At 37.0% G+C, this 14436-nt stretch overlaps 1 protein-coding gene across 7 annotated transcripts in view; it reads left to right on the top strand.

Annotated features, from left to right (window-relative positions):
* LOC105477562 (MORC family CW-type zinc finger 1) overlaps positions 1-13236 on the top strand; it is a 167295-nt gene extending 154059 nt beyond the window's left edge. For 6 of the 7 annotated variants that reach the window (XM_011734123.3, XM_011734126.3, XM_011734124.3 and 3 more), the window contains 4 exons: positions 85-157; positions 1764-1817; positions 7843-8037; positions 12364-13236. In XM_011734123.3, the coding sequence (XP_011732425.2) occupies positions 85-157; positions 1764-1817; positions 7843-8037; positions 12364-12501 (460 nt within the window). In that variant the 3' untranslated portion in view covers positions 12502-13236. The remainder of the gene's footprint in view (positions 1-84; positions 158-1763; positions 1818-7842; positions 8038-12363) is intronic. The other variant, XM_011734125.3, reaches the window with a different exon arrangement.
* Positions 13237-14436: the final 1200 nt, after the last annotated feature.

Consider the following 14436-nt stretch of genomic DNA (forward strand, 5'->3'; position numbering starts at 1 on the left):
CAGAAGACAAATCCAGTTCTGACAGGTGAGTGCTACCTCTGTTATCCTCGTATATTCCCATATCTGCTGTGCTTGTATTCCTAGGGAGATTCTTCTGTATTTTTTTCCTGAGTATCAGCTACCATCAGAATTGGAAGAACCTGCTTTAAGTTGTGAGGTGAGTTGTTTTTTATTTTTTATTTTTTATTTTTTTGAAACTGTGTGGGAATGATAGAATATCCTGAATTTAATCCTCAGTGAAGAAAAATGTAAAGTGTTTCCAATAAGAGGACCTAGAATGGCTTAAGTGAATGAAGATGAGCATCTTTACACCAAATGGTGATTCGTAATTAAACCTATATTTGAAATCATTGTGACTGTGAGTTACAAAAGGTGGAAAAGATCTTACAGACAGATAGTTGCAGAGATGAAAAGAAACAGGACGTAGTCCCTGAGTTCCCTCTCCCCCACCAAAAACAAAGTTTCTGTTCCTTAGATACACCTCATCAGCTGCTTATTATGAGGAGCTGAGCTGCGGATTGGGTAGGTCAGGCACATTAGGTATCCAAAGCACTCATCTTACTGAAATCACCAAGACATCACTGAGATAGATGAAGAAAATTGTGTCGACCAAACCTCCTCTCGGAAACAGTACCAAATGTGATTGGAAAAAAATCTTCCAACAGCTACTTGGGGTGCAAAGAGTAAGCCTCACATCTATGGGTTATGCTTCAGTAACAATGAGTAATCTACAAAGGGCTCGCGCAGGGCTGCGGTGAAGTTGAGTGAGGTGCGCATGCCTGACAAGCAAGCTGCTCAGCAGAAGTGGAGGGAAGAGCTGCCTAGTGCAGGAGGATGGGAGGTCTCTTCTCCATCTCCATGCTCACTGTTGCCTGTGGAGATGATGGATATAGTTGGTATTGGTGAAAACAGCACAAATTATGAATGCAAGAAGGACTATATGAGTCTGATCCTGGGCACCATCCCTAATTTTCTAGTCTGTAATCATTGTTTCTGCCTCTTTACCCTCTACTCTCACCTCATCCTCTCCCATGGGGCTTCTGATTCCACAGCTGAACTATGACTGTTCTTGTCAGGGCCACCAGTGACCTCTTGATAAGTGCAGTGTCACTTTTACCTGACCTGTCAGAGGCCTTCAACCCAGGTGACCACTTTCACCTTCTTGAAGCACCTTCTTTTTGTAGCTCCCTTGACTGCACACTGCCCATTTTTTTGCTTTCCTCTCTCCCATCTTCCTTGCGGCAGCTCCTATTGTACGTGGTTTCTCAGTGTTGGCATGTCTGAAGGCTCGTTCTTGGGCCACTCTCTTTTCTCTATTAAATGCTGTTTGTAGGTGACCTCATCTAATCTCTAACTTTAAAACATTAATATTACCACCCACATGCCAGTGACTTCCCCATCTGTTTTTCTGGCACTCTCTTCCAAGAAACCCAGACTCCAGCTGCCCTCTTGACATCTCCCTTTGAATATTTATTATTTTATCGCTTCATTTTTCTTCACCTTGATTTCTGTATCTGCACAGTTTTTTTAACTGTGCTGTATTCATTTATGTAAGCTGACTTAATCCTTTTTTGGAAGGAAGCAAAGTATAATTTCGTTAATTAATTGAATTAGACTCAGACTTAAAAGGCCCATAGTGCCATTGTTGGCCAGTTCTAGACTTTGATGCTTTTTATACTCAATGCTTGCATGATATAACTCTGCTGTAGACAGCAGGTTCTGTAAAAGCTAATATCCTGTTCTATTATCATTTATGAAAACAGCTGGAGCAGTGCCCAGAGCATATAAACAAAAAGCTGAAAATGTGTTTCAACCAGGTAAGCGTCCTTTCAGTATCGCCATTTATATTCTAAATGATCCTGTGTTCCAAAGGATAAATAATGTACATTTCCAAATGTTAGGTTTGAAAGGAAATCAAATTTGCATTCACTTATCGAGACTTATATTAATGTATAGTGTATCAGATGTCATAAAGCAATATCTTTTTGAATTTTAAAATACTAACATTTCTATAACATAAAGCTGTGAAACACTTGGAATAGGACTGTATCTTGAATAGGAAACAGGACATTCTGAGCTTTTAAGAAATATTTTCACTGAATCCTCAAAATGCTAGACTGAAGCATAAATTTTAGATTCAAGTTTTAAATTATTTCAAACAATTTGATATCTCTCTGAGTTTTTTAAGTACCTTAGCAATAGTTTTTTAAGTTAGTGATTTTTCCATTCTAAAAGTAGACATAAAGGTAATTAATGCTAATATAAGAAGTAAAAGCAGTTTTTAAAAATTCATCCATAGCCTCAAACTATTCCAAGATCACTGATACTAATATTTTTGTGTATTTCCTTACAACCTTTCTCTTTCTCTGGGTAGATTTTTTTTTTAACAGTTATCAAATAATGCTGTGTATCCAGTCCTTAATGATTTCCTAGGGGAGAAAGAGTCCAGAGTGCCCTTCAGTTCTACTACAGAAATATCTCAAAAAATCATATGCCCTCAAATCCCTTATTTTACTCTTAAAAAAAAAAAACCCTGGGACTCCAAGTTGTGAACTTGGCCAAGCTGACATAGGGGATGAATGTTGGAGCCAGGATGGCCATGAAGGTTCCCAGATTCATCGCACAGGTCAGAGTAGCCAAGAACTTTGACACCAGGATCATACTGAAATGTTGGGTCTTTGTTGACACTTTACCTGTGCTTTGTCACCTAGCCACCAGCTCCATCATTAGTGCAAACATTAGCATCTTCTTCTGTATGCTTATGTTTACAGCCATCTTTGGAAAGCTCTCATAACATGAAAATCTGTAAAGATTAAGAGGTGACTGGCACTTCTTGGAGTTGTGCAAAGAATGACTCTAAGCAGAGACACTGCCTCAGAGTTTTTATAGGTAATGGAGTACATTTGCATTTGATCTTAGCCAAAAGTCCAAGAAGCAATTATAATGGAAGACATCTGGATATTCTTGTTTTATAATTGAAAAAGAATGGTGAATAAATTCCCCAGAGACATACGACAAGGCAAACTTGACAAGTAGAACCTAAACCATATTCCTTCTTACAAAGACTGTATCACATGGTATTTAAAGTTCAGACTGGGCCTAAATTTAACAACCCTTGTTGATAGGTTTGCCTTTGATGTTTCTATCAACTGGATGGTGATAAACAACTGGAAATGAAAGAGGGGGGTGTAGTTATTGGTCTCCCATTACTGTTCAACTAAAAAGTGAATTTATTTTCTGAATAAAATTTTGCTGAAAAAGTAGTAACTGAACATTTTCAGTTTGAAGAGTTACTTGTCAACATTTCCTAACAAGAATAAAAGACAAAGTTTACTTTCAATATATTTTGATGCTGTTCTACCACTAATATTATTTTCATCAATAATGTAAAACTGGGATTAATTGATTGAGAGCCACTAGAGCCAGGCACTGAACTAGGTCTTTTCTATATTAACTCATTTATCCTCACAACTTTGGTAGGTAGGTACCACTATCTCTTTCAGTAATGAGGAAATAGAGATTCGGAAAGATAATATTCCAGTGTCATGATCAGATTCAGAATTGAAACCCTGATTTTCCCACTCCAAAGTTCTTTTCATTGTACTTTTTTTTCCCACTTTTTTTGCCCACCCCCTCTATTTTTGTGTTGCTTGTTTTTGTCTTGAAATAGGATCTTGCTACATTGCCCAGGCTGGTCTTGAACTCATGGGTTCAAGCAATCCTCCTGGCTTAGCCTCAGAGTGGCTAGGATTACAGGCTTGTACCACCACACCTGGCTATTTCATCTTATTCTCATCCAGACTTTAATACTTCATCTTTGTGATAGAGGTCACATGTATTACTTGCAATAAGTATATTACAACTTCTCAGCCTGTTGGTGTAGAAGAATTATTTTTAACTGACTGGAGACCTGACATTACATTATGAGACATATATGGAGGAGATGCTGACAGTGATATATTTATGTGGGGTGTGTGTGGTAGATGGGTTGGCTTGTTGGGCCACCAGGAATTCATTGTCCCAACTGAAAGTCTGTGGCAGTCAGCTTGAGGAGCTTATCAGTAAGGCTCCTGGATCTTCCTGTAGCTCTCCATTTACTGGCTAGGATACTCTGATTTGAATACACTGTAAAACTTAGAAATGTGCTAAGAATTATACTGTCATATAGCTGTTTATCCAAGCTTATATATACCCCTTCATATCTGTTTCTAAATATTTTTTCCAATGTCTACACTATTAGTAATGGAGCCAGAGTGAATAAGATACGTGTTTATTCGGGGTGAACAGTGTTAGCGTAGATGATGAGCAGTATCCCCTTAACATGCAGGGCAAGTCGGGTTCAAAAAATCAAAGCAAGATAAACAGTCAGGAGACCAGAAGTTCCTGTTGAAATGAGATCTTGTAAGCGAAACACAGAACAACTTGACTGAAGTTCTGTACATTTAATGAAGAGAGCCACATCACAGCATAGGAGAAACTTACATAAGTCACAGGCTTCCTTGGTCACAACTGTGGTTTTCATAACTACTATTGTAGTAGTAGCTGATTCATAATGGCATTGGTGGTCCTGCATCACCTGACTCAAACCGTCATCTTTTATTCTTTCCTCAGAAGCCGTCTGTTCCAGGTAAAATGAGTGCCCCAGAGTTGTTCCAACTTACTTACACTGGTCTACCTCTGAGCCTTTCCCTTCCTGATATTCCCCAAAATACTCCTATCCACTCTCCCAATACACAGTCGGCCTCTTGAAATCCTTCCCCATTGAGCTTGGTCAATATTATCTTTTAGGTGAAGACTCTCAGTTTCTCCATGAGAAATTAATCTTGACCTCTCTGTGTTCTGGGAGAAAGTTAAAACTTTGTTTAGCATTATTAACATTTCTACCTTATAATAGTTTATTATATTTCATTTTCTCCTCAGTTAGATGATAGAATCCTTGAAGTCAATAATCCTGTCATCAAACTCTGTATTCTAGCAGCAATCAACCAGTGCCTTTGAATGCATCTGGATCTTCATAGTTACATGTTAAAGTCGATTGTTTCTGCTTTAGTACCTGCCAACATAAACACTTAAATGAATATTCCTGTTTGTATGCTACAAAATCTATAGATGTTGTAGGCCTTCCTTACTTTGCACAACTCGTTAGGATTTTGGAGCTGCGAAACTGCTAGAGCTCCTGCTCTTTGAATTCAAGGCAGAAAATTAAAATCTCAGTTAAATATCCTTTCTTTCAAATACTAATTCCATTCTGAATTAATGTAGTTCGGAAAGAATTTGGTTTGTGATCTGCAGATACCTCTACAAGAGTGGGTTTAACCAGCAGAACTAAGCCTCTCATCTTGCTACAATTATTTTCTCACCTTAATTAAAATGTTAACACAAAAAAAAAAGCTAATACAACTAGATGTCCTTTTACACGGAGCTTGAAAAGTTGTCAAAATCGTTACCTTTCATAGAAACTTCCTGGAGAGGTTAGCAGAACCTGGAGAGAAAGGCAGGAGAGTAAACCAAAAAGCTGGCCTGTAGTATTTGACAAAAACATAGTTTACTGGTTACTAAAAGGTAAACTTGCAGAGACTGAATGACTTTGTAGTGTACTATATAAACATTCGTGGTCTCATCTCGTATTAATAGTGTCGAGGCTTTTTGTTTTTGCTTTTTTCTTTTAATTTCAAAATAGTTATAGATTCATAGGAAGTTGCAAAAATAATAGAGAGGTCCTGTGTACTCATCGCCCGGTTTCCTCCAGTACATAATTATGCATAATTCTGGTACGATATCAAAACGAGGAAATTGAATTTGGTAAAATGTGTGTGTATAGTTCTATGTCATTTCATCATACATGGAAGTTTGTATAACCATTACCGAAATGAGGATGCAGAATTCTCATTACCATAAGTATCTCCCTTATGCTACCTTTTTATAGTCATATCCACTCAGCCCTTCCACAATCAACTCTAACTCCTGGCATCCAATAATCTGTTCTCCATCTCTATCACTTTGTCTTTTCAGGAATGCTGTAGAAATGGAATCATATGTATGTGTCATTTGACAATTGCCTTTATTCATCATCACTTCAGGTCCATTTAAGTGTGTCAATAGCAGGTTCCTTTTTATGGCTGATTTGAGCAATACTGTTGTTTTTTCAAATAATATTTCCATAATGTTTGCCATTTTTGATATTTCTTTGATTTGTTTTGGTTTATTTTACTGTGGCTTTTATTTTTATGAAAAAAGTGTTTTCTGACTATTATTCAGCATGGCAAAAGCTATAACATTCTAGAGTTCTGAAAACTGTAAGTGGCTAGTGACATGTGAACTGTATGTAACGCTGTTCTCCTTATTCCAGCTGAGTTGGATTATTCCTCCTCCTCCACCTTCAGGCAGTAGATGTCTCTCCCTGGGTTTGCCTGCAGCCTCTATAGGAAGCATCTATGAAGCTTCCTGGTGGAGGTGATGGTTGCCTTAGTTTTAAGGCATCAACTTGTAGGTTGAATTAAAGATGTTCAAAAGTGGATTCCGTTCCAGGATCTTTAAATGTAGCCTGGGTTTCAAGGAGGATTTACCCATATGTTTGAAATTCCCTTGCTGTGAGTGCTGCATTATCTGCTGTCCTGAATCCCTGCTATTTAGTGCCTTACTTGTGGGCACAAGGTCCTTATTTTCCATAGGATTTATTTGCACACTTGTATTATCTCATGCTATAGACTAGAGAGTTCTTGAGGGCAAAGACTGTACCTCATATATCTCCACATCATCTATAATCAAATGCAGTGCTTTCGAGTTAGGAACTAGTTAGTGAATATTTATTAAACAGAATTTCCTATATGTAGGGATTTTCACTTGCTTGTTTAAAAGATTTTGTAGAAAAAGGCGAAATTTGTGAGGTCAGTGAATGCTAAAGGAGATGATGTGGACGTCAGAGAAGGGTCTGCACACAGTCAACGTAGTGGAGGGTCTGAAGAGGGAAAGGTAGGCCCAAAAGACAAATGAGGCTACCTCACCACTTTCTTGGCAACCCAGTCATATTAGAACACATAAATCTCCTTATTACATAAACATCCAAATGCTTATCAAAGTGGAATTTGCCCTGTATCTCTTTTCTCAGAATATCACTTGGCCTTCTAGAAATGTTTATACAAGCAATTAATGTCATTCTGAAACCGAAGCATTTGGCCTCTCCATTACCTCTTTCTACTTCATGAGTGCCTCAGGCACAGCATGAAATTTTGGAACACAACCAAGATTCTTCAATTAATGAGGGTCATATATATAACTGCCTGTACTTTTTGTATCATGGTAAGGAACCCAAAGAGAGTGAGAACAGGAATTCCTCTTTCTGTAGTTTCTGTGCTTTCTAGATGCTACAGCCTTGCCTCACAAGTAAAACACTACATCATCTGCCAGACAGCCCCAGGTGGTGGGCCATTCTGTCATTGCCTGTGAATTACTGGTGCTGCGGAGAGGGAGTCACAGGCACCTGCTCATTTTGTGCCTTAAATAATCTGGTGATCACCATTGGGAGAACAGATTCAACTTTTACAAGGTTTCTTCTTCATTCCAGAGCAGAGGTCTCCAAGCTCACTGTCATGTGTCTCTTTCCTCCTCATAATTACAATTACTGAAATATTATACATTTTTCTCTTCTTAGTCTTCCGTCAGAGTGTATGTAAGTTCCTTAAGGGTAGCAACATTTCCTAAATTTAGACCACCTGTAGTACTTACCTACAAAGTTGACACTTGGTGCATGTAGGCAGAGTTGGAATATGAAATTGTCTAGTGATACTAGGGGGAAAGTAATATTTTAAAAACATGCTAAAACTGTTTTTAAAACATTCCCAGATACAGAATACTTACATGGTCCAATATGAAAAAAAAATAAAGAGGAAATTGCAGTCCATTATCTATGATTCAAACACAAGAGGAATACATAATGAAATATCTGTGGGGCAATGTGAAAATAAAAGAAAAATCTCTGAGGATAAGTTGAAGAATCTTCGTATAAAACTGGCACTATTGTTGCAGAAACTTCAACTGGTGAGTGAAAAGATTGTATTTGAGCAGTAGGAGTAGACTCTCCAGAACGAGAACTCAGCTAACTTCTCTTAACATTGTCATTCACTTACTGACCTGGACAAGTCACTTAAGTCAGCCCTTTGTCTCCACATAAGGATTTCAAAATCCTAAATAAATGAATTGTGAAAGCATATATTAGAACATTTAGAAACTTTGTGTTCTTTCGTATCTTTTGTTTGTTTGTTTGTTTTGTTTTGTTTTGTTTTGTTTTGAGATGGAGTCTCGCTCTGTTGCCAGGCTGGAGTGCAGTGGCGCGATCTCGGCTCACTGCAACCTCCGCCTCCTGGGTTCAAGTGATTCCTCCTGCCTCAGTCTTCCAAGTAACTGGAACTACAGGCGCACGTTCTTTTGTATCTTAATTCAGAATCTTTGCTTGTGCTGTTGGTATAGCATGATCACCTTTGGTGTCCCCTTAATAACATGTGACCAGTAGGTAATTTTTTCAGTTTTTTCAGACAGAGAAATATTTTACTTTACTTTTATTTTAATGCATAAATAAAAATAAACCCTCTTAATCTTAGAGGACAGTTTGGGAGAAGTCAGGAAACATCATGTAAGTATGGATTACTGTCAGTTTTGTTTGTGTGTTTTAATGTATAAAGAATTGAGTTATGTGATAGGTTGAACTAATGAGGAAGAGCCCGTCTTCTATAACACATGGAAATGCTGCATACAATACAACAAAACTGAAAATACACGTAGTCAAGATTGAAAGTCTTCCTGTGGATTCTAGAAATAAATTGAGAAATCCAAGCCAGAACAGTGAGCCTGGGGAGCCTGTGGCATTTTGTCCTCAAATATAGGCCCTGAGTGCTGGAACAGGGGACAGAGACTTCATGGGCCACGGAAGGTGAGGGGACAGGAACTGAGACCCTTCTGGAGGATTGGCTAGAGGACTGGATTGCCTTACCCTTGAAAGGGCTGGGGAGAGACAAGGAAACTCGCCATACATACATCTGTATAACGTGTGAAGAACATGGACCTTGAAGCCAAACTGCCTGGGTCTCAGTCCTGGTTGTAAACATTTAAAAGTGGGAGTCCTTTCCCACTTCAAAAAAAGAAATCTTTTAATTCATCTGAAATTTATATTAAGTACAAGACAAAATGCAGAAAAGCTTTTTTTGTTGTTGTTTTTTGCTTAATTTAAGTATATTGCCAAAAGAAAAGTCCCTCTCCCCTTTGATGGTCTAGGCAACAGTTAAAATGTTATGTTATTAAAATTTAAAAGGATGTTTAATACTAATGTTTATATAAAGGTAATTGTATGTGTGCTTCTATCAACCATAGCGCTTCAGCCAATTTGTCTAGTTTATTTATTGCTATGAGAGTAGGATTTCAGTAGAGCTCCTTTTGGTTCTTGTGGCTGTGAAGGATGCCAAATGTTTTCACGTGTTGAAAGTCTGGTATGGAGCCTAGCACATGGTAGTGTTTCAGTGACGATTATTGTTTCATTTAACAAGTAAACTAGAAAGACCAAAGAAATTCTGTATCCTAGAGATTGAATACCACTTCCTGACTATTAAACAGGTTTATAAAATAATTGACTTTCATAATAGCAAATCCACATTTGGCTAAGAAAACTGAAAGAATAATCATTTACTACTCCTCTGCCAAACCTCTAGGTTCTTAAGCAGCAGCCAGAGTAACCATACTAATTTAATTTACTGTATTCACAAAGTTTGGTAGGTGGGTGAAGGGCTTCAGCCAGCAGAGTATGAAACTCTTTTGCCTAGTCTCAGTGGAGAGGCACTTAAAGGGCTCCTGCCCAAATGTATTACTCTCATCCCCCAACATGAAAGTTCTGTTTCACAGTCTCTGATTGCCAGAGCCACTGCAGTAGAGTACAGCAGAGAATTGAGATGAGGGACCCAGAGCAGATAGAGGTGGGGCAGGCACATGAAGAAGCCGAGCATGGAAATAATGTAGCATCCTGGAAGAAGTTTAGTCCACCAGGCAGAGGATAATAGCCAAAAGATCAGATTATATCTAACAGGACGAGAAGTGCTTTGTGTCAGGGTCACAAGGCATTCTTCAGGGTCAGCGAATATTTGGAAGTCAAGGTAAATATCAGCATCATTGTAATCCATCTGTAGGAACAGTATCCCAGTCAAAAGCTGGAACTCAGTACAATTCAGCCTTGTTAGAGCAAATCTATGGTAGAGGGAGTAAAGCTGAAGCACATTTTATGGAACCAGAGAAGAGATGCAGAGGCAAGGTTAATGGTGCTAGACACTTAGTGCTGGGATTGCTTCTGAAAGGCCCTTCCTAAAAAATCCTCTTATCTATCTGCTCAGTTGGAGAGTTAGTTGATCCCATAGTTGGGCCCAAGGGAATGAGATTTAGATCAGTCAGCCAAGAGGGAACATTCAAGGGGAGCTCAAACAGTTTGTGGAAAAATGGGATTAAAAGTTAAAAGTAAAAATGTAAACTTTATTTTTCAACATAATCTCCATCAAGGTCAAGACACTTACGTAAACAATGGCAGCAGCCTTTCAGTCCATCTCTAAAGATCTAAGAGTTCTTGGAATTTAACCATGTCAATGCCATCTTTTTTACATTATTAAAGAAAAATGGATGCCCTTTACAGATTTTTTAAAAGATTTTTTAAAAAGAAGTCAGAAGGAGTCAGATCAGGACGATAAGGTATGCCTAATGATTTCCCGTCAAAACTCTCACAAAATTGCCCTTGTTTGATGAGAGGAATAAGCAGGAACATTGTCAGGGTGGAAGAGGACTCTGATGAAGCTTTCCCAGGCGTTTTTCTATGAAAGCTTTGGCTAACTTGCTCAAAACACCGTTATAATAAGCTGGTGTTATTGTTCTTTGGCCCTCAAGAAGGTCAACAAGCAAAATGCCCTGAGTATCCCAAAAAACTGTTGTCATGACCTTTGCTCTTGACCGACCACTGTTGTTTTGACTGGACCTCTTCCACCTCTAGGTAGCCATTGCTTTGTCTTCAGGATCATACTTGCAAAGCCACATTTCATCTCCTGTTACAGTTTTTTGAAGAAATCCTTCAGGATCATGATCCCATTTGTCTACAATTTCCATTGAAAGCTTTGCTCTTGTCTGCAGCTGATCTAGGCACAGTGGTTTTGGCACCCATTGGGTGGAAAGTTTGCTCAAGTTTAATTTTTCAGTCAGAATTGTGTTAGCTGAACTACTTGAGATGTCTGTGGTGTTGGCGATTGTTTCTGCTATTAATTATCATCCGTCTTCTCCAGTTAGAGCATGAACAAGATTAGCTTTTTCATTGCAAAGGGATGTGAACAGTCTGACACTGCCAGCTTCCTCTTCAACATCATCTCATCCATTCTCAAGTTATCCGTTTATAAACTGCTGATTTCTCTGTTTTTAAAAATTACTTGCCATAGTCCTATAGCCCCCTGAGTCTAATCTCATCCTTCTGTTATAGGCTCTCTGTTGGGGACATTGTCCCCATAAACTTTTCGTAAAGCATGAATGATTTTACCATTCTTCCACCCAAGTTTCACCATATATTTGATCTTTGTTCTTGCTTCAATTGCAGCAGAATCCATGTTGGTCTGATAGTGGCTTCTTTCAAACTGGTTATCTTATCCTTTTAGTGCCTCAAACTACATTCTGGTCAAATATGTCATAACAACTTAGTGTGAGTTTATTTTTGTTCAAAAATTTTGAAATCTGTGCCTATGTAGTTTTTTCATAATATGCATTTTCCATGAACTTTTTGAAGACCCCCCCTCACACGTCTAACTGTTCATTGGATCAAGAAGCCCAGGAAAGGAGAGCATGAAATCACCTCAATAGGGAGCTGAGTAAAAGAGAGAAAGGGAGGATAAAGAGAAGGAGACAGACCAGGGTAGTAAGCCAAGAACTGAGGGAAAAGACACTGCAATGGAAATAGAAGAAACAGAGAAGACAGAATTTGGCTACTTGTCTATTTTTTGCCTATAAGGCTAAAGATTCATTAATTTTAAAAATAGGAGATGACAGCCTATAACAGAGAAGGATGAGATTAGACTGAGGGGGCTTTAGGAATATAGCAAGTAATTTTTTAAAAAGAGAAAAAACAGTTGTACTAACTTCCACTAAAGAATAAAAAAATGAACCAAGTTTCTAACCACTTGTTAGCATAAAATGACATTAAATGAGAAAACATTTTGAAAGGTTAAAAGCATGATTCAAATGTAAGGTGGCTTTTGTTGCAGCAGGAGTCATAGGGAAGACTGTTAGGAAGCTGCCCAAATTACAGGAATAAGCTCTACAGCTTCTTTCCCTGGTGTGACTGTTGCTTCTCTTTTCCAGGGTGGTCCAGAAGGTGACCTGGAGCAGATTGACACTTATTTAGAAGCTTTGCTTAAAGAAGATAATCGCCTCCTCCAGAACAATTTAAATAAAGTGACTATAGATACAAGACATAGACTCCCTTTAGAAAAAAAATGAAAAGATTCCTGAAAATTAAGTCAGAGAAGGTATTCCCTTTTAAAAAATGCTGATAAGAAAGTTGAAAGATTCTTTTAAAAATTTTTCTTTTTTGTTGTTACTGTAAAGTCTATTCTGTTTAACAATAAGAAATAAGAAATAATTTTTTTCAAATAAGAAAATTGTACACTCTAGAAACGGAGACCGATTTACAATTTATATATCCCCTAATCCTATTGTCTAAATCTTCCTTTTCTTTCAGAAATATTAATAATATTTAGAGTTCTCTAATTTTCTTGTGAGCTACTGAAAAAAATGAAAATGTCACTCAAGCTTAAATTTTGTTATTCCTTAAAATATTGTTATTGTAATTTTGTTATTCCTTAAAAAAATTTAAAAGCAGATGTTTTCAAAATCAATATGCAAAGGACTACAGACTCACCTCCTCTTGAAGATGTTGAAAAAGAAAGACTTTATACCCTTTCTCCACTATAGCCAACACTCAGTAAAGCAGAAAGTACAAATCCTCTCAAAACTGAGATATAGCTTATATAATTTTATTATTTTGTCATAGTAAAATAATAAATCTCCTAAGCATAATATGTATATATATTACACATAGGTAAAAATTGTTGTTTCACATTTATATATACATAAATAAGCATGTTTTTACACTTTTCTTGATAAGTGGTTGGGTTTTTTTTGTTCAGAAATGTCTGAAACTTTAGACAAAAACAATAAAACATTTAATATTCATTTGTGAAACTGTATAATTTTAATTTATGATATGAACATAGCAAAAGCCTGGAACATGGAAATGGAATATGGTAAACTCTTTATTTCATTTTTGCCTTTAGCCACTTAAATACTCTTCTCAAGAGGCATGTTTTTACCAGTTACTTGTAAATCTATCCGCAATCAATTATCTGTAAAACCATATATATCATGATATAGCTATAGATATGGATGTAATAGCATCCAAAAGATGGGGCTGTTGCTTTTTCCACTCAATATACCTTCAAGATCATTCCATATTGAGACCAATACATGTAATAATACATATATATCGAGAGATAATGAGATAACCTCTCATTATCTTCAGCTGCTCCTTATTATTTCATTCAATGGAAATACTAAATCTGTTTAACCATTTCCTTATCAATGCATGTTTAGGTTTTTATTGTTCGTTTGGATTTACATATGCACAACAGTGAATATCCTTATAAATTTGTTCATTTCACACAGGTACAATTATGTCTGTCAAATGTCTCAGCAAACGAATTTCTGGATCAAAGGGTATATGTATTTTATTATGAATAGATATTGCCTAATAGCACTTTGAAAAAATTGTGTTAGTCTACACTCCTACAGCAACGTATGAGTTCCTGTTTCCTCTCACCTTCACCTACCTGGTGGATTACCAGACTTTCTTATCTTGCTGATCAAACAGGTGAAAAGTGGTATATCCTTGTAGTTTGAACATACATTTCTTATACTTTGAGTGTGATTGAGCATCTTTTCATATGTTTAAAAGTCATTCAGATTTTTAAATTTGGACTTTGTCAATTTTTCTACTTGGTGGTGGGTATTTTTCTTATTGATTTGTAAGAACTATCTTCACAGTAGGGATATTATCTTTTTTATGTGATATATATTACAGATATTTTCTAACAAACTTTTAAGTTTTGTTTTTATGGTGTTTTGGGTCATCTGGGATTTTTTAAAAGATTATGATTGAATTTCCTTTTGTTTATGGCTTCTATGGTCATATTTAGAGAGGACTGTCCCATGCTAAAATTATAAAATAATTTTGCTTTGTTTTCTTATAGTGATTTATATTGTTAAACCTATGATTCATCTAAAATTTATTTTGGAGTGAGAAGTAAGTTAGAAATCCTTTGTGTGTATGTGTGTGTGTGTGTGTGTGCATCTCCACATAGCCATAGCTTTGTACCA

The sequence above is a fragment of the Macaca nemestrina genome, chromosome 2, assembly GCF_043159975.1.
Source record: "Macaca nemestrina isolate mMacNem1 chromosome 2, mMacNem.hap1, whole genome shotgun sequence".
Taxonomy (NCBI): domain Eukaryota; kingdom Metazoa; phylum Chordata; class Mammalia; order Primates; family Cercopithecidae; genus Macaca; species Macaca nemestrina.